The sequence below is a fragment of the Cynocephalus volans genome, chromosome 7 (genome assembly GCF_027409185.1).
Source record: "Cynocephalus volans isolate mCynVol1 chromosome 7, mCynVol1.pri, whole genome shotgun sequence".
Taxonomy (NCBI): domain Eukaryota; kingdom Metazoa; phylum Chordata; class Mammalia; order Dermoptera; family Cynocephalidae; genus Cynocephalus; species Cynocephalus volans.
This window is the reverse complement of record NC_084466.1, coordinates 89027839-89048479: the sequence shown is the minus strand read 5'-3', so window position 1 is coordinate 89048479 and position 20641 is coordinate 89027839. Positions and strand designations below refer to the sequence as shown.

The 20641-nt window shown below is 36.7% G+C and overlaps 1 protein-coding gene across 1 annotated transcript in view; it reads right to left on the bottom strand.

Moving 5' to 3' along the window:
• Positions 1–13612, bottom strand: part of CENPJ (centromere protein J) — a 59550-nt gene extending 45938 nt beyond the window's left edge. Inside the window, exons 1-7 of the mRNA XM_063102873.1 lie at positions 13169–13612; positions 12546–12669; positions 9045–9344; positions 7128–7239; positions 6027–6129; positions 4262–5897; positions 2397–2529 (exon numbers count right to left, since the gene is read on the bottom strand). Of these exons, the coding sequence (XP_062958943.1) occupies positions 2397–2529; positions 4262–5897; positions 6027–6129; positions 7128–7239; positions 9045–9344; positions 12546–12669; positions 13169–13612 (2852 nt within the window). The remainder of the gene's footprint in view (positions 1–2396; positions 2530–4261; positions 5898–6026; positions 6130–7127; positions 7240–9044; positions 9345–12545; positions 12670–13168) is intronic.
• Between the last annotated feature and the right edge of the window lie 7029 nt (positions 13613–20641).

Here is a 20641-nt window from a genome sequence, read left to right as displayed (position 1 = left end):
CTTGAAAATGAAACAACATTCCGTGCAAATAGTAACCAAAAGAGACCTGGGGTAGCTAACTATTATTAGAACAAAATAGATTTTAAGTCAAAAATTGGACATTATATATTGATATAATCTCAATTCACCAAGTAAATGTAACAATTATAAATAAATACACACCAAACAACAGAGCCCCAAAACCAAGTGAAGCAAACACAGACAAAATTAAAGGGAAAAATAAGCAATTCTACAATAATATTTGGATTTCAATAACTTAATTTTCATAATAGAACATCCAGACAGAAAAGCAATAGGAAAATAGAGGATTTGAACAACACTATATACCAACTAGACCTAACAGGAATAAAAATAATACTCTACCCCAAAACTGCAGAATGTATATTCTTCTCAAGTGCACATGTAATATTTGCCAAAACAGACCACCTGCTAGGCTATAAAACAATTCTCAATAAATTTAAAATAACTGAAATCATACAAAGTATCTTATAACAGTAGTAAAACTGAAAAAAAGCAAATACATGGAAAATGCAAAACACATTCTTAAATACCTAATGGGTCAAAGAAAATCACTAAGGAAATTAAAAAATATTTGGAAAGAGGAATAAAAATGAAAACACAACATACCAAAACTTATAGGATACAGTAAAAGCAATACTTAGAAATTTCTATCTAAATGCCTATGTCATGTTCATTAGGATATTACAATAAATAAATAAATAAATAACAAGTGTTGGCAAGAATGTAGAAATACTAGAACCCTTGTGCATTGCTGGTGGAGATGTAACTGGTACAGCCACTATGGAAAACAGTATGGAAGGTTCTCAAAAAATTAAGTATAGAATTACTATATGATCCAGAAATTCTACCCTGACTATATACCCAAAAGAATTAAAAGCAGGGACTTGAACATTCATAGCAACATTATTCACAATAGCCAAAAGGCAGAAACAACCCAAATGTCCATCAACAGATGAATGACAGACAACAAACAAAATTTGGTATATCCGTACAACTGGAATACTAGTTAGCCATAAAAAGTAATGAAGTACAGACACATGCTACAATACAGATGAACTTTGAATATACTACATTAAGTGAAAGAAGCCAGACACAAAAGATCACATATTGTATATGTCATTTTAAATGAAATATCCAGAATAGGTCAATCCATAGATTCATAAAGCAGATTAGTGGTTGCCAGAAAGAGGATGAAGAAGGAAATAGGGAGTGATTAGTTAATGGATATGGGGTGACCTTCTGGGATGATAAAAAAAAGTTTTGAAAACAGAGGTTGTGGTTGCACAATACTGTGAATGCACTAAATGCCACTGAATTGTACACTTTAAAATGGTTGTTAGTATGTTAATTTCACCCCAATTAAACATTAAAATAACAAAACAAAACAAAAAAGAAAGAAATACAGTGTGTATGCTATATATTACATAATATCCCCAGCAAGATCCAGGGCAACACTCTGGAATATAATGTATTAATACTCTCCAACAGAACTTTTAACTATTCACAATAAGAATAACTACAAAATAAACACACACACACACGCACGCATAAATAGCCACATATAAGTTCAGTTCAGGTTTTGCTACCCAATAAAATCAGGTCAGATCATTACTTAGGGTAGAAAACTACGTTTGTCATACTAACGACTGTTATGAGTGTAGTTGCATCCTCCAAAACAACATGTTGAAGTCCCAATCCCTGTGAATGTGACCTTATTGAAAATAAGATCTTTTCAGATGTAATTAAGATGTAAATTAAGATGAGGTCAGACTGGAGTAGGGTGGGCCCTTAATCTAATACAATGCTGTCCCTGTAAAGAACAGACACAGAGACATACATACATGCAGAGGAGAATGCCATGTGAAGACACAGACACATGGAGGGAAGGTGGCCATGTGCTGATGGAAGCACAGATTGGAGTGAATATAGCTGCAAGCCAAGGAATGCCAAGGATTGCCAGCAACCCCTAGAAGCTGAGACAGCATGGCTCTGCTGATAACTTGACTTTGGACTTCTAGCCTCCAGACCATAAGAAAATAAAGTTTAATTACTGTAAGCTACCCAGTTTGTGGTACTTGGTTACAGCAGCCCTACAAAACTAACACACTAGCCAAGGTACAACTTGGATTCGTAACTGTAAACTGCTTTCCAAATTTCAATTTATGACCTCACCACTAAGAGAATTCCCCTTTTAACACATCTTTGATTATATTGGGTCATTGTATTTAATAAAAAAACTTATGTGACATATTTCATGTCCTTTTCATGTATATTTGTTGGATTGATTAAAATGTTTCAAATATTTTAGATATGGTCTTAAAGATGTAATTGAATCACTGTATATTTTTTTTCCCAACTTATAGATACAAACTTACCTGAGTTTTTCCAAGGCACTTTCTTGTTCAATGCGAAGTTTATTTAAAGATGTGTTCTCAGCTTTAAATTTTTCTATTTCTGTTTCCAATTCAACAACTTTCTCTCTCAAACCCTGGGATAGAGCACTGTCACCTATGAAATAGGCCATAAATATTGAACTTCATAAAAGGCCTTTACAGCAGCAAAAACACTGGTAGCTATTAACACTAAGAGCCAAGAATATGGTAAACACCTGTGCTGTTAAAATACATTACACACAATGCTTCAAATAATAAAAAGGGAAAAAAAATTAAATTGGCTTAACTTTCCAGAGGAAACCAGTCTAAACGACGAATTAAATTATTCTACTTCTAAAGAGTATCAACCTGATGAGGAATCAACATTACACAATAAAAAGAAATAATTCAAATCAATTTTCCAAAAGACCAATATACCTGTATATAAATACCTTAAGAACATCAATAAATAATTCACAAGAGATCTAAAGGGCTATTCAACACCAAAATCAAAGGTTATCCCTGATTGCTAATCAAAGAAACGTAAATTAAGATTTTTTTCCCTTATCAAATTTATGATTTAAAAAAGCAAAATAGACAATGCTTCTGTTCATCAATTGAAACAAGCATTTTTATCTACTGGTACTATACCCTTTTGGAACATAAATCTTATGTATATCACAAGGCTAAAAGGCTGAGTCAAGTTATAATATATGTCTCTATCAATTAACAATACATAGGAAAAATGACTGGAAGGAAATTTCCCCAAATGGTACAACAGTTACCTTTGAGTAGTTTAGCTATAAATATTTTTGCTTCTATGCTTTTTTTTAAGCTTCTAAACTTTGTGCAAGAAGCATTACTTTTAAAATCAGATTTTTTTTAAATGCTTAAGTTATAATCTATATTTTAAAATACCTATGCTCTTCTAGGCATTCACAGTTCATATTATAATATAATGGAAAGCAGTTTTCCAATGTTAAGTTTGAAAAGTCCATCGCATCAACCAAATACTACACAGTCATTAAATGGAATGAGGCGGATATGTGTATATGCTAGAACAATCACCAAAATTTATAAGCAAGGTGCACGACAGTTTGTAAAAAGCATGTGTTCATTTGTGTAGAATTAAAATTATACACACACTCATAATATGCTAAATATATGCATGGACTCTTTATTTATTAACTTTTTTGGCAGCTAGCCAGTATGGAGATCCGAAACTTTGACCTTGGTGTTATAACACCATACTCAAACCAACTGCACTAACCAGTCAGCCTGTGTGGATTCTTTTTAGAATATACAAACAAAATGGTAATGTTGATACTTCTAGGACAGGGGACTAGGAACAGGTCTGGGGAAGGAAGGAAACAGATTTTACTGTATTCCTTCTTGGTCATGTTTGACAAGTTAATGCATGAAGTGATAAAAAAGAAAAAAGAAAATATGTGTGTGTGTGTGTGTGTGTGTGTGTGTGTGTGTGTGTGTGTGTGTGTATAAAAATTTTAAAAGTCACAAAAAACGTGTGTACACACAACAGTTCACCCCACAGTAACACAAACCATAAACTGGGTACTCCCTGGTTGTAAAATTAAATTAAATCTTATCTCACTTTATAATTAATTTTAAAGCCTTGCGAAAGATAAAACACAAGTTTAAGTCTGAAAAATTGATAACATAATTCATCTGAATCTCTTATACTTATTACTATCATATTATTTACACCCAAAAATAAATAAAAAATTTAAAAATCACCCATTAATCTACTGAGCAACAAGGTTAGATTTTAAGCATTCTCACAACATATTAATAAAACAAATGTTACATTTACAACATGCTGATACATATTTTATAATGCTCTAACTCACCAGGTGATTGGTCTTGACTTATGTTTAACTTGGGTTCATTTCCCAAGTGTGAATCTGATTTTGGTTTTGGTTTCAAAGAAGGGAAGAGTTTCATCATCAGTTCCGATGCAGGAGGAGGACTTCTGTTCCTCCTGGGCTCACTCAAGTCTTCTCCCTTCTTGACTGGTGCAACCTTCCTTTTTATGGTTTTGTCCAGGACACATATTTCACTCTTATTAGAGAACCGTGTCTGGGGCAGCCCATAAATGTCTTCATCCCCAAGAATAACATCATGTTGACATGAATTCTCTTCAAGGTCGGTCCACGTTCTTTCATCATCGAAGTCAATTTTACTCATACTTAGAGGTGAGGGTCTTCTTGAGGAGTCAGATACTTTATTTTTTATGATTTCTATTAAAATAGGCTCATCACTACTATAATCTTTATCAGACAAATCCAGATCAACATCTCTCCTTTTATCTTCTTTAGTCCTGGTATCCCCAAAAGGCCCCCTGCCGTCACAGACTTGTGGGCTATCCTCTCTGCTGCTGAAACACCTTTCTCTATCCTCAGCCAATGGCTTTATAGGAACATCAAGTTGTTCCTCAGAACCAGTGCTACTATCACTGTTTTTAACACCTTCATCATCACTTGCATTCCATGGAGTTTGATTTTCAGAGATGCCTATTTGGAAGGCTCTCCTCCTGATTTTACAAGACTGTTCCCTCAACCCATCAGGTGAGGACACTGAACCAAGTTCCTTGGGTGTGACCTCACACTCACTCTTCTTTTCACGTACAGTATGGCCTGGATCCTCACTGTGGTTACACTGACTAACTGGATCCACTGGATTTCTCTTCTCCTGCTGCACAGCTTTGACAGGGGTAGAAGATATCTGGTAACCTTTGCAGATCTGATGATCTCTTTCTAAGATTTTCAGTACAAATGAGGAATTACTAGAAAATGACATTTCATCAGCAGCTTGTTCTAAAAACAAAAACTCATCTAATTCCAAATTTTCCTTTTCCTTTTGTCGTTCCCAATTCTCTAACTTCTTCTGAAGAGAAACATCAAGAGAAGACTCAGACTCTTTCACAGCCTCACTTATTGGGCTCTCAGAAGCCACACAGCTGACCGGCCCTGTCGAAAAAGGAACTCTGTCTTTACCTTGTGTCCTATTCCACACTTTGCAACCAGTATGACAAGGTTTTATACAATCAGGCAGATTTTCTTTATTATTAGATTCAACTTTTTTTTCTAATCTGATCTGGTCTCTAAATTGCCCATCACATTTCTTCCCCGTGTGCATTTTCAATCCTGATGGAGAGATTCCACTTTTGCCATTATTACTCTTAAGTACCTTTGGCTTCTGACTGAGTGTGACAGAACCACTCTTGATTCTAACTTTATTGTCCTTTCTAACAGTAGGGTTCTCTGCATACAGATCTTTATTTATAAGAGCAGTCTTCCGCTGGAATGGTTGTTTTTCTATTTTAAACACAGGTTGGACCTCTGAAGTGCTCTGGTTAGTCACTAGTTTACTTTCTTTCCCTTTTTGAAACTTAGATTTAGCATTAGTAAATCTAGCTAAACCTTCTCCTCGTTTTAAGAATGGTTGTTTTGGTTTTGCTTTGACTAGCAATGGTCCTTCTGCTTCCTAAAATAAAATACAATATTTGAATTAATTTGGGTATATCCAAGTAATCTCAAAGCTATTTTCAAAGCAAAGTATAAATAAATCTCTAAAACCTTAGAAATATTTAATCAAAATAGTGCAAATGCTAACCCTTAGCTGTTTTTGTTTCAGTTCTTGTTCTTCCAACCGAATTTGTTCTTCTAAGAAGTCTTCAAATGTCTGTTTCCTTTCTCTAAAAGCAGCTTTAATAGGCCTAATCATAAAGACAGTTATTTAAAATGCAAATCATAATTGTGTGAATACTTTACACTTACTCTGCCTAATATAGATACCCTTGACTATACCGAGAACTAACCTTTTTCAAAGTCAGGGACCCCCTTTGAGAATCTAAAGAAAGCTACAATCTTCCTCCACCCCTCAACAATACAGAAACATACAAACTCTGCACATGATTTGGGGGTACTCAAGAACCCTTCTGAAGTCCATCTATTGACTGTAGATTAGCTTTTGGAGTAACATATTCGTTATACAACTTTAAAATATATTTCAAAACTAGTTCATTAAATATGCATTTTTAAATTAAGAAAGGTCCTTAACAATGTGAGTAAAACAATAGTTATTTTGCTCATATCATAACATCAATTAAAATATTTCAAATATAAGAAATAAATAAATATTTCGAAAGGTCCTTAACAATGTGAGTAAAACAATAGTTATTTTGCTCATATCATAACATCAATTAAAATATTTCAAATATAAGAAATAAATAAATATTTAATTTATTTAGTTATTAGTTAATGGATATATAAGAAAATAATGAACAACCTATTTAAAAGGTAAAATACATACTTTATCTTTGCCATAAAATTTTGTAATTCTATAACTAATTATGCAATTATAATTTATAAGTGACACCAAATGTGAGACTCTAATACTTAATTCTTCTCTTCCCCAAAATAGAATATAACTACTTGAGAGAAGATAAATTTTATCCAGATGTTTCCTTAAGTGAAAAACCTCACTCAATTCTTCCAATACAACATCAAATCTATTTTAACTGATGTATCTCCTCAACCTCTTTCTGTTGCTGACAGTATGTGTTAGGTTGTACCTTCAACCTTACACTTAAAAGCATATTCAAGGAAAAACAAGAGAAGTATGCATCTTTCAAACAAAGAAAGCAATCAATAATAAAAGCTAGCTATTACGTTAAACTGTCACATTTCTTATTTCTTTCAACATGAACAATACCTTTCTTCAACATTAACCATTTCTGAGGAACCATCAATTTTTTTTAAGTTCATATCATTCCCTTCCTGAATCTGTTCTGTCATTTTCTCCCAACATGATAAAGTATCTTCTCCTAGGATTAAAAATTAGGAACAGTTTATTTTAAAAGAAGCAGATTAAAGTCTTAAGACATGAAAATTTTACAACTTACAATGATTAAAAAAAAATTTAATTAAAAGTAACATATGCCAAAAGTTTAGAAGGTGCAAGGATTTCTTTAATATGATAAAGAAAAACTACAAAACCCCTATTAAGACACTTGACATCCTTCAAAAGATTAATGTCATGAGAAAAAAAAAGTGGCTTTTCTAGAGTAAAACAGACTTATAACAATGAAACATAATGCATGAACTTGACTGGATATGCATAAACTTGACTGGATCTTGACTTTCTTTAAAAAAGACCTTTAAAAGACATTTTTGGGATAACAGGGAAAATTCCAAAAGGACTTAAATATTAAGGAATTGTCGATTTCCTTAGGTATAGTACTATGGAGGAATGTCCTAATTTTTACTTGGTATGTGCCGAAATATTTAGAATGAATATTACTTTCAGTGAAATGGCTCAGCAAATTATATACACACAGATGTAAACAGAGACATAGAAATATAGATATACACATATACACATACATAAGTATATTGACAGTAAGTATAGCAAAATATTAACCACTGAATCTAGGTTGTAGGTATATAAGTAATTATTGCAGTACTCTTTCAACTTTTCTGGATGTTTGAAATTTTCCAAAGTGAAAGGTTAGGGAAACATATAGCAAAAAAAATAAGAAAAAGACATTTGAGCTTTCCATATCAAGGAATTAAGTCTAAATTAGGAATAAAGCATTATTCACAAACATGTTCAATCCTAAACAGAGAGTACAGACACCTTTTGTTATATTATTTGTATTTTTCTATAACTTAAATTACTCAAAAGGGCACATTCATGAAAACACCATTAAAATTAAAAATAAAATAAAATTTTAAAAATATTAGAAACAACATTGTCCTACTTCAAAGAACGTTAAATACTGATACATTTATAAGATAGCTAGCATAATGATGACAAACATTAAAGTTATTGTTATGGAGACTTCAGAAAGTATCATAAGAATTTTCCATATTGAGTGGGAAAAGAACTCAATATGCTATGATTACAACAATGTAAAAAGGGGGGGCAGGGGGCAGGAATAGGGCTCAAAAACAAAAAAATAAAAAAGACTAGAAGGAAATACATCTGAGAGCATCACAAATTGCACACAGGTACTGATATTTAACTCTGTACCCCATAGATATGTATGATCAACTATATTACAATAAAAAATAAATTAAATTTAAAAATAAAGTGAAATACACTAGAAATACCAAGAGAGCAGCATAAATTTATACCATCAAATGCTAAGTGTCAGTTCCCTGGCAGGAATGTGCTGGGTGCTGGGGGCACAGTGAAGATAATCCAAGTATCTGGGTTAGGGGGGATTTCTTTTATGAGTAGTAACTTCTACCAACAACCTATTTCTCACATTTCACATATTCTGTCAGGTTCCCCATCACCACCATACACATTTTAAATCAACCTCAATCTCTAAGCTCTCAAATAAAAATGGTACCTGCAGAACCTGTCACCTCCCTTTCTGAAGCCCCCCGCCCCCCACTACCACGTAAAGTATGAAGTCAGCATGAGCTCTGTAATTGTTCTTTCAAACCTAAATCCTAGCCTGCCTCTGGGTCTGATTCAGGCTCAGCAGCCCTGCGGCATGTGGAAATGGGACCTTACAATTAAAACCACAGGGGATGGGAAAATCGCAGAAAGGCCTCCTCTTGTCTTAGGACAACTCGGTAACACAGTTAGGTACAGAAGAGATAAACATAAGCAACTCACCTGTGGAATGGTTATGGTTTTCTTCCTTAGAATCATTTTTTTTCACAAACACATCCTGATATTGCGCCTCATCAAACAAATTGAAAGAAGTACTTTTTGAAGATAAGACAAAATCTTGATGAGTAGTTCTACAGAAACTGTTTTGTTCATCAGACAGAATGTTGGAAGCATGAGTTTTTTCTTGGGCTTGATTTGGGTACATATATGATGGTAAGAAGGGCGTGGCTTTCTCTCCAGTGGCATTTGAGTTTCCTGGAGATCTGTACCTCTGGCTCTGATCATCAGGCAGTAAGGTAAAACCTTACAATTAAGAAAATCAACAAAGCTGACGACTTCGTACATTTTCTCTTCTGCCTAGTAGTGACTCCCACCCCACAAAGTATTCTCCAAAGTGATAAAAGAATTTTTTGCTCCTTATAGAAAGAGTTTAACAAAAATCATGAAATTTTAAAATTCCAAAGTGAACATAATTTTGAGTAAGATCATATTTATGTGACGCTTTCTGTAGAGGCAGCATGAGTATGGCAGGGCTGCACCACTGCAGCCGTCAACTCTGCAGCCCTGGGACAGACACGGACATGGAGCACCAATGCAGACCATTATGGAGATGATCTGAGGTGTTTCCTAATAACCAATAACTGCCTATAAAAGTATCGCTCCTCCTCCCCCTCTTTAGGTAACTTTTAAAATTTTGGTATCGTCAGGTGGTTAAATTATGAGTGACTTTTGCTTTTTGCACTTTTCTTTAGTTTCTAAATTTCCTGTATTTACTTTTTGTCTGTTTTGCTTCTTAAGTCTCTGCTTTTGAAATAACCCAATAAACAGAAGATTCCCTGAGCTACGCTTCTCAGAGGGAAGATGGCACACTAGCCATCCTGCTGCTGGCCATCTGCTCTCCTGGATGGCCTCACCTGAATTTGGAAGTGAAGACACAATGGGAAATGTTTTATAAAACAGCCACTGCCACCTATCACTGATCTACCTCATCCCAGCCCACAAATCAAACTGGAAAATCAGGTAGGACCTCACTGAATATCAGCTTCACCTTCCCTTTTTTTATAGCAAGCAGTACCCTCCCCCATCTACGCATTTTTTGACCAACAGCCACCCCACCCCTCCGCCCCATTTCCGTCAAAGAGGACTTTCATAAAAGCAATATCCTAAAGTAGCCATTCTCAAAATGTGGTATGTAAACTCCTGGAGGTTCACAAGACTTCCAGGGCATCCATCAGGTCAAAATTATTTTCATAAAATATGTACTAATGATGCAAAAGCAAAATGAAAAATCGCACCTTCACGCAAAGTAAGATAGCAAACCCAACTGTGCTAGAAGTCACTATATCACCACCATGCACTCGGAGTTAAAACAAAAAAAACCCTTTCACTTAAGAATGTCCTAATAAAGTAGCAAAACGTAATACTAATCTTATTAAGCCTTAACCCTTGAGCACATGTCTTTCGAACGTCCTATGGGACAAAATGGGGAGCACATATGAATCACTCGTGCTGCAAACCGAGCCGTGGCTGTCAAGCCACTTCTGCCAAGGAATGCCATTTTTACTTGAAAGAACGAGTGACAGATTGATTATTTAAACCTGGTTACCTGGCAGACATTTTCTCAAAAAAGAAACAAGTGAGACAGTCACTTCAAGAAAAACAACTGACAGTATTTGCTGCCAATGATAAAAACTGACCTTGGGAGAAAAATTAGAATTTTGAAAAACACAGACAGCACCATGAGCCTGAAAGCTTTACAATACTTCAAGACTTTTAAACAAAACCAAACAAAAATGCCAAGATATTCAATATATTTAATATACTTTAATGTAATAGAGTACAAAAAATTATTTAATATGGTTTCAGATTCCCTACTGCAAATAACTGCTAAGAAATAACCACTTGTTGAGTTAAGGTGCAATATCAAAGAAGAAAAATCAAATTATCTGAAAAGGCTAGTAAAATACTCCTCTCTTTTTTCCAATTACATATCCATGTGAAGCTGGAATTTTTTCACATATTTCATCCAAAACAACATAATTCAAGAAACTCAATGCAGAAATAAATATGAGAACTCAACTGAGTTCTTTTAAGCCAGAAGTTATAGATTTTCAAAAATGTAAAACATGTCTTTCTTCTCACTACCTTTTTTGTTTTAGAAAAGGTTTTTCATTAAAAACTGTTATTTGTGATAACATGTAACTAGATTGTTTTAAATGAATTAGTTTTTAAATGTCTCAGTTTTAATTTCTAATACAGTAACTTATTGATAGATACAGCCCATATAACAAAAGCTCTTTGGGGTCCTCAATAATTTAATAGTGCTAAGGGGTCCTGAGACCAGAAAGTCTAAAGACCACTGCCCCAAAGCAAACTGTTCCATTACTGAATGGGGCTAGTTCTCATATTAATAACTTTGAGATCTGCTTCCCTGTCACTATACCATAGTGCTAGTTCTACCTTAAAATGTATGACAGGCTGTCATTTAAGTGATCTTGATTATTCTTTTTATGTATTCTATAAGGAAATGCTGAACCATTCAGCTATTTTAAGATACATACCCCAAGTTCTCTATATTCTCCAGGATAAACATCCAAATTTCTTAAAACATTCTTTACTTGCTACAACTTATCACCACCCTCCAGCCCCCTCTCCCACCCAGCCACACACTGTACACTCATTCACCAATGTCTTTTCTTCTTTATATTTTCTGAACAGAACCAGAACTTAGCTGAATCAGTGAAGTATTTCACTTAAAAGGTGCACCAAGAAGAAAACACATTGCTTAGCTCAATGCTTTTAAAACTGTGAGACACAATCCATTAATAAATTTATCATCAAACAATAGGTCATGACTGGCATTTTTAAAAATGACAGAGAATTAGAGTAAACAAAATAGAAAATATCTTTCTACATGCCAAGTACACCAATAAAGACTGATGGTATGAAATTTCTTTGTGACTGAGTCATGATTTAAAATGTTTTTGTTACTATGGAGTATGATCAAACACTTTCAAACCACCTCTTCAGATCACATTTCAACAGTTTCTTTCCCTGATAAGTACATGATGCTTTCTGTTCACTGATACAGCATACAATTGAATACTGTTACCTACGACCACAGGAAATATTTTTGGTATGGTTCTTCAGTTGAGCAGAGTGGCTTCTACATATATTTACCTTTATCACTCTGAACATTTTCATTCATCAGGCAGGGATTGGATACCAGTAGTTCTAGGCTTGGCTTTTCTTCTATTAGGCCTTTTTTAAAAATAAACAAGAACGCCTTTAAGCAGGGCACAAGCGCTCCAGAATGCCCCAGCTCCTACCTGTCCCAGTTATATTACACCACCACCATTTCACATTTATCTGCCAGGCCCCTAAAGAAATTGGAGCGTATGATTAGAGGAACGGTAGAAATAACCTGTCAAACAACTAAAGGTAAGAAATGTATGCAACTGTCTCTCATTGTACTAACTGAAGACCCTACGTAAGCCAACATACCTGGAAGTGTACGTTGCCCAGACACCAGAGTAAGCAGCTTCTCTTGTTCTTCCAAGAGTCTTTGTAGTTGCTCGAACTGTTGCCTCTTCAGTTGTTCCTGCTTCTTCTGTTGTACTTCTTTCAGCTTTTCAAATGTAAAATTAACTTTATTGAACTAACTACATTTCTTCATGGACCTTTGCTCCTTACGCTTACCTTAATCCCTCCCAGCTCCCTTCTCATATCTTCCCACATAAAAACTTTCAGAGAGGGATCCCTGAGCAACTAAATCTGCCATTAGAACTCTAAAATCTGATTTCTTAGAAGGAAATCATATGAATTATTTCAACTAAAAAGTAGAAAAATTAGTATGAATCCCGATTCTTAAAATAGGATGGGTATCAATGTAGCACCAACTTTTTTCCCCTAATATTTGATCAACCATTTCTAACTTAGTTTTTACCAAATGTGGTAGCAACTTAAAGATGTTATCTTAAGTGTTATATCTTACATATTAAATACACTGTAATGTTTCATATTAGACAAAGGCAAAATCTGGTATTTTAAAGGATTTTGGAGTAAAGGGGAAAAAAACAAGAAATCTGCAATAACACAAATACATATTAGGCCAAATCCTATTGTACCTGTTCAAGTTTTTTTAAAAGTGGGTCTTTATAAGCCATTTCTTTGAATTTACTCTCAAGATCTGTGATAAAGTCATCTTTGTTATCTTCCTGGTGTCCAGGAGCATCCTGACATGTCACTATTTGTGGTCCCTTTTTAACTAAAGGAAAGATCATACGGGTTTCAGATTCATCTGATTGCAGTTTGTAAGGGCTGTCAGACTCCAACTTCTGTTTTTCACGAACTGAATCTTCTTCACTTATGAAGCTGAGGCTGTTTGAAAAATGTGTGGCTTGAATTGGAAAGCTGGGAGAAACGTTCACAGCTGCTCCCTTCTCTTCCTCTGCTTCCAAAATAGGAAATCCACGATTTAGTATGACCCCAGCCTGAGAAGGATTGGTCATCCACTGGGTTAAGAAGTTCTGCCCGCTGTTTAACTCTGAAGAGGTTGGCATCAGGAACATTTTAGACCAATGACACGACTAAGTTCACATAATGTAAAAGCTAGAAGAGCAATGAATTCCCAATGCCTGTAAACAAAGAGAGCCAACAGAGGTATTACTTACAGCTATTAGATGTTCTACTCAAAACTAGCCCAAATCTCAACCCACCACGAAAATTTACTAATGTTTGGTATACAAAAGACTTTAATCAACAAAGCGATTGGGCGTTAAGTTACATTTTTTTTTTTAAAGCTTCAGATTGACAGCCTTGAAACCTCCAAAGAGCGCTAGATAAACATTCTATCTGAAGGGGAAAAAAGATAAATTCTCTAGTGAGGGGGGAAGAAGTGGACGTAGGCTGTGAAAAGTAAGTAGTTGGTTCGGGAGGTGAATTATCAGTCACCCAAAATGAAAGACTTCCTTGAAAGCCACGAATCCACAGGGAGCTTTAAGGGAAAAGGCCCTGACAAGGATGAGCGCGCGGCCCTGACTGAGCTCAGCAAGCACCGCCACCTCGCCAGCCCTGCCGGGCCGCCGCGTCCCCTGCGCTGAGAACAGCAGGTTCAGGTGCGGCCAAGCCCCGCACGGAGACCCCCGGGGAGGCGGCTGCCCAGGCCTCCGGCACAAAGCAACGTTAACGTGCGCAGCCCCGAGGCCCCAGAGGGAATCTCCCGCGCCCCGCGGCCTTCTCAGGTGCCGGGCGGCGGGCAACGAGCTCCGCCGCTCCTTTCGCTACGAATTACCGCTCTGCGACGCCCAACAGCTCCAGCCCCTCAAACTAGCGCCGTAATCACCACCGCACTTACAAATGAGCCGCCACTGTCGCCACCTCCGGCCGGAGCCCCGCCCCCGTCCCGAGAGCTCCTGGGAAGCGTAGTTCGCACCGGCCCCTGAGCGCTTGCGCGCGGGCCCGCTGGGCCCAGGGAAACTACAACTCCCAGAGACGCCACAGCGCCGGGCGTTGCCCAGGGGATTGCGCGCGCGCTGCCTTCCGCTCTGCTGCGGGCGGGCGGCCGAGCGCGCGTGAACAGCGCTTTCAGGAGAAAACTGCTGTGGTGGAAGGAGACTTCGGCTCCCCGTGCCTTAGAAATAAAGCGGAGCGCTAGAGGAGCGGTGTATCTCCGTGTCCCAGCAAAGCAGGGAGCACAGAGACTCAAGGCTAACGCCTTTAGAGATGACTTTTCCCCGTTTGCTTACAGTCTTTTGTTGTTACTTTCCACCCTGGTCTTTTGTTTTCCACTTTGGCTGGGCGGGTGCGACTTAGTGAAGGGGGAAAGAAAAGGGCGAACATCACTGTGAGAATTCACTCCAAAATAGTTGTCGCTCACCTCTCTTCAAATAGCTAATCGGTGGTTTGGCAATTAGATAGTCCATTAGATATTAAAAACTATTTGAGTACTGAAAATGCAGGATTCAAGGAATGTTTTTAATTGCCACAACGCCGCATGGATGCAGACATGGCCCTTTAATCTAGGAAGTCACAGCGCTCCAAGTTACCACAGCGTACGCACCTGGCCTCGTCTAGGCCAAGTAAAATTTTTAAAGAAATCAAATGAAGTGCCATTTATAACAACCGGTATAATATTTGAAACAAACTACCACGGGCTAAAGATGATTTAAAACATTTCACAGAAATTTGGCCCCCAAAATTTGTTTTGCTTTCTACTTCAAAAATAGTTTTTCCCTAAATCAAGATTTTGATTTTGATTTTGGTTCTTTTTCCTTTTCAATTTTTAAAAATTTTCATTATGGGGGCCGGCCCGTGGCGCACTCGGGAGAGTGCAGCGCTTGGGAGCGCAGCGGCGTTCCCGCCGCGGGTTCGGATCCTGTATGGGAATGACTGGTGCACTCACTGGCTGAGCGCGGTTCAGGCGACACCAAGCCAAGGGTTGCGATCCCCTTACCGGTCACAAAAAGACAAAAAAAAAAAAAAAAAAAAAAAAAAAAATTTCATTATGGATGAGGAAAACAAAGCCCAAGACTTCCAAGACCACACAGCTATTTAAGATGCTGGACAAGGACCCAAACGAACTTCATATTCATTTATGATGGTCCTTTGGCTTGAAAGCATGCCCTAAACTCTCATCATGTTTCTCAAAATGTTGTATATCTTTGAGGATAGTCACAATATCCTCCACTTTTTGTGACTATATTTTATTCCTATATTTTTATTCTAATATAGTCTGTCGCACCACATTGCTTGCTAATTAAAAAAATGACAGGATCTTTTACCACACTTAGGTCTTAACTGGCTGTTAAATTAAGGTTCTGATATATAAATTTCATCTGTAGCCCAGGTAATTCTCAAAGCTGCCCACTAAGCTTGAAAGGTCCTCCAAATCCTTTACAAGGCAGAAGAGGTGGAGGGGAGGAACTTTCGGCCTCTGCTCTGCCAGACAATGAAAGGTTCTAACTCTGCTGCTGCTCTTACCCTTGTTGCATCTTCGGGTATTACTGTAAAGAAAAATTAGACTAACAGCTCCCACACCACGGTTTTAGCCCCAAATTATCCATTCTGATACAGTCCTTTATGCCTTCATAGAAGGTAAGCAGGCACTATCATGTAATGGTTAAAAGCCTAGGTTTTGGAGTCAGGCAGGCCTGGGATCAAATCCTAGCTTGACAACTGACAAAGAGCTTTGTAGTCCAGCACTCACCCTTCCTGAAACCAGGCATCTCATCTGCAGAACCGAGACAATAATAATGATACTTACTTCATAGATTGTCAAGAAGATTACATTAAAAGAATATATAATAAAAACTTAGGACAACACTTACCATGTAGTAAAAAGTCAATGAGCAAGAAGTGTTTTATCTTTATCACAACTTCAGCTTTTGGTGAATTCAATTTGTCCAACAAAGTCTAGCTCTATAGATCATATCAAATGGTGTGCAAGATACAGAAACATTCTACGTCATTCCCAAATTATTTGGTTATAGCTGTTCTTTTAACCTAGTTGACCTGGGTATGAAAGATGTTTGGAGAATTGAGAACATTTTACTGCTGCACTAGTGAAAGCAGTGACTGCTCTTTCAGGAGAGGACATAAGTACAGGACTGGCTAAGGGACTATCCCCAGGACTGGGCCATCCAGGCTAGAAAGGGTAACTCCCCCAGGTTGGGGAGATGCACTGAGAGATACAAGTACCCAGCCCCTAGGCACAGTCAGGAAAACTCGCAGCCTACTTCACCTGAGGGGACGGAGGGAGTTTCTCACAAAGGCCTTGAATCTTAGATTTCTAGAATTTTACTTAAGTAAAGAAGTTTCTAACAACGTTGGATGCTGAAAGTCATCTTTTTAAAAATCTTCCTGTGGGGAAAATAGAATAATTTAGTCAGGCTCCCTCGGCTTAGGTCTGGCTGGGGAGTGGAGCAGCACATTTCTTATAAACAAGTTGCGTATGGGTGGAGTTAGTGCGCATGTGTGCCAACCTATCTTTTTAGTTTTGTAGCTATCCTGTGTTCTCCAATTCGTGAAGCAGGGTGGCAGCAGAGAGCTCATGTCAGACAATAGAGCATGTTTACTCTGCTGGAAGCTGCTCAGTTTCAGTTTTTATTTGGACTTTGCCAGTAGCAGTTGAATTTCTGAGTTTCTTTGTGGACTGCTTAGCTCTTAGATGTGTGCGTGCTGAATAAAGACTATTCCTTCTTCAACCAAGGCTTCAAGGACCTTTTTGCCAGTTACCTAGCTCATAGACCTGTGTGTGAAGGGTTTGTGAATGGGCTCGAGGGGTCTGTAAGCTTCAGACCCTAGCCTTAGCTCCACACTAGGCATTTTAATATAGATAAAACTATCACTGGTGCATTGGATTTGCAGCAAAAATGATGGAAACCTATGAGTTTACACAATAAAGGGATTATCACATCCACTAAATTCTAGAATGCCTGATTGATGATGCTAAATAAAGGAGAATTCCAGCCTGAATCTTTGCAGTGATACCAGCAGAGCGATACCATGATAGCTGTCACACCTCTAATTTTACTTTCTTCTTAAGAATAAAAATAAATGAGATATTTATGTAATGGTTTGATGGTTCTTCAGGCATTCTATAGGTTTTTATTACATATTTTTAAAGTAGCTCAGTTACTTTCCACATAGATAAATGTTGCTTTGCCTCCCACGGATTTGTCACCCCTTTTCCCCTGGGTGACAGAGCCGCCAAAGATTACTCAAAGCCCATCTCTTCTGAGCAGTGAGATGCCGCAGAAAGGGGTTAATCTCCCAGAACCCTCAATAGAGAGGCATTCCTTCCATTTGGGAAACTAACCACGAATTGGGGTTCTCTTCCTGCATTTATTCTCCAGCTCAAGAAGTTACAGGAAGAGACATAGGTGGGGTTATAGTTTTAACAATATAGGTTGGTAACTTTCAGTGAAACAAGCCAGATGACATTACATAAGGCAATTAAGTGATCCACCAACAAAAGCTTGATCTTAGCAAACATTCCTTCTCCCTACACACTTCCCAGTAACTTTACATATCAATCAGTAACTTGTCTGTCTTTGAACCAGCAGCCTTGCTGTGTTACAACTCTTTATCTAACAACAGAGACTAAAAAGTGGGGGGGAAATTTCCTGTTTTTTGTAAAGTCAATATTTGAAACTGGAAGGCTCTGGAAAACCAGGCCCTGTGAAGTACATATGCTTTATGCATATTCTACAGATAAAAATTGTCAGTGATTTGCATATCTTAAAATTATTTTAACTGAAAGCAGCAGAGCTGTCCAAAAAATTTTCACATTTGTTCCACTGCCTGTTCCTGAAAATAATAGTGAATGGTTTCTATGTGTCAGGCACATTCTTGTTTGAATGTTTGGTAGACTTCACCAGTGAAGCCATCTGATGATCCTGGGCTTTGCTTTATTGGGTGTTTTGTGTCTTTTTTTAAATTACTGATTGTATCTCTTTACTTATCTTCAGATTTTCTATTTCTGGGTAAGTTGTGGTAGTTTGTGTGTTTCTAGGAATTTGTTCATTTCATCTAAGTTATCTAATTTGTTGCTGTGCAATTGTTATAGAGGATTCTTTTAACCTTTTAATTTGTGAAAGGTCAGTAGGCAACTTTCATTTCTGATTTTAGTAATTTGAGTTTTCTTTCTTCTTTGACAGTCTAGCTAAAGATTTGTCAACTTTGGTTGATCTTTTCAAAAACCAACTCTTGGTTTCAGTGATTTTTCTCTACTTTTCTATTCTCTATTTTGTTTATCTCTGCTCTTTATTTCCTTCCTTCTGCTGACTTTGGATCTGGTTTGCTTTTTTTTTTCTAGTTCTTTAAGGTGTAAAGTTAAGTTGTTGATTTGGGATCTACATTCCTTTTTAATGTGGGCATTTACAGCTATAAACTTCCTTCTGAGCACTTCTGCTGCATCCCATTAAGTTTTGGTATGTTGTGTTTTTCTTTTCATTCATCTCCAAATATTTTCTAATTTCCCTTGTGACCCATATGTTAAGTGTGTTTGTTTAATTCCCACATGTTTATTATTTTCCAACTTTTCTTCTGTTATTGATTTCTAGCTTCATTCCACTGTGGTTAGAGACAGAACTTTGTATTATTTTGATTATTTTAAATTTAGTGAGAATTCTTTTGTGACCTAACATATAGGTCTATCCTGGAGTGTTCCATATGCACTTAAAAGAATATGTATTCTGCTCTTGCATAGAGTGTTTTATGTATGTCTGTTAGGTATCATTGCTTTATAGTGTATATTTCCTTATTAATCTTTCTAGTTGTGCTATCAATTATTAGAAGTTGGGTATTTAAGTCTCCAACTATTACTGTACAACTATCTATTTCTCCCGTCAGTGCTGTCATTTTTTGCTTCATATATTTTGGGGCTCTGTTGTTAGGTGTGTATAAGCTTATTCTATCTTCTTGATGTATGGACCTATTGTTATACATATAATGCCCTTCTTTGTCTCTTATAACAACTTTTGACAAAGTCTATTGTGTCTGACACTAATATAGCCTCCCCAACTGTCTTTTACTATTTCCATAGAATTTCTTTTTCCATCCTTTCACTTTTAATCTATTTGTATCTTTGGATCCAAAGTGAGTTTCCTGTAGATAGCATATAGATGGATCATGGTTGTTTTTTTTTTAATCCATTCTGCCAACTCTGCCTTTTATTTGGAGAGTTTAACCTAACGTTCACATTTAAAGTAATTATGCCAAAGGACAGACTTAGTTCTGCCATTTTGCTATATTTTCCTATATGTTTTATATCTTTTTTGTTCCTCAGTTCCTCCATTACTACCTTCTTCTGTGTTTATTTGTTGTAGTGTACCATTCTGATTCCCTTCCCATTTCCTTTTCTATATACTGTTTATTTACTTTCTTTGTGGTTACCTTTGGAATTACAATTAGCATTTTAAACTTAGAATAATCTAGTTTGAATTAATACCAACTTAGCTAAAATAGTATACAAAAACTATGTTCCAACACATCTCTGTATCTCCCCTTTTAGGTGGTGTTGTCACCAATTACATCAATTACACCCATTACATTGTGTGCCCGTTAACACAGCTTTATAATTATTGTGTTATGCATTTGTCTATTAAACCATATAGGAAAAAAGAGGAGTTACAAACCAAAAATATACTATTGGCATTTATATTTACCTGCATACTTAACTTTCCCAGTGTTCTTTATTTCTTAATTTGGCTTCACGTTACTACCTGATGTCCTTTCATTTCAGGGAAAAGGAATCACTTTAGCATTTCCTGTAAGGCAGCTCTACTAGCAACAAACTCCATCAGCTTTTGTTCATCTGGGAAAGTCTTAATTTCTCCATCATTTACAGAGGATACTGTTAATTGATATAGAATTCTTGGTTGCCAGGATTTTTTCTTTAAGAATAGCATCCCACTGCCTTCTGGCCTCCATGGTTCTGCTGAGAAATTGGCTGTTAATCTTCTGCAGGATCCCTTGTATGTAATAATCACTTCTGCTTTCATGATTCTCTCTTTGTCTTTGTCTTTTGATAGTTTGATTATACTGTGTCTCAGTGTGGATCTCTTTGAGTTTATCACATTTGGAATTCATGGAGCTTC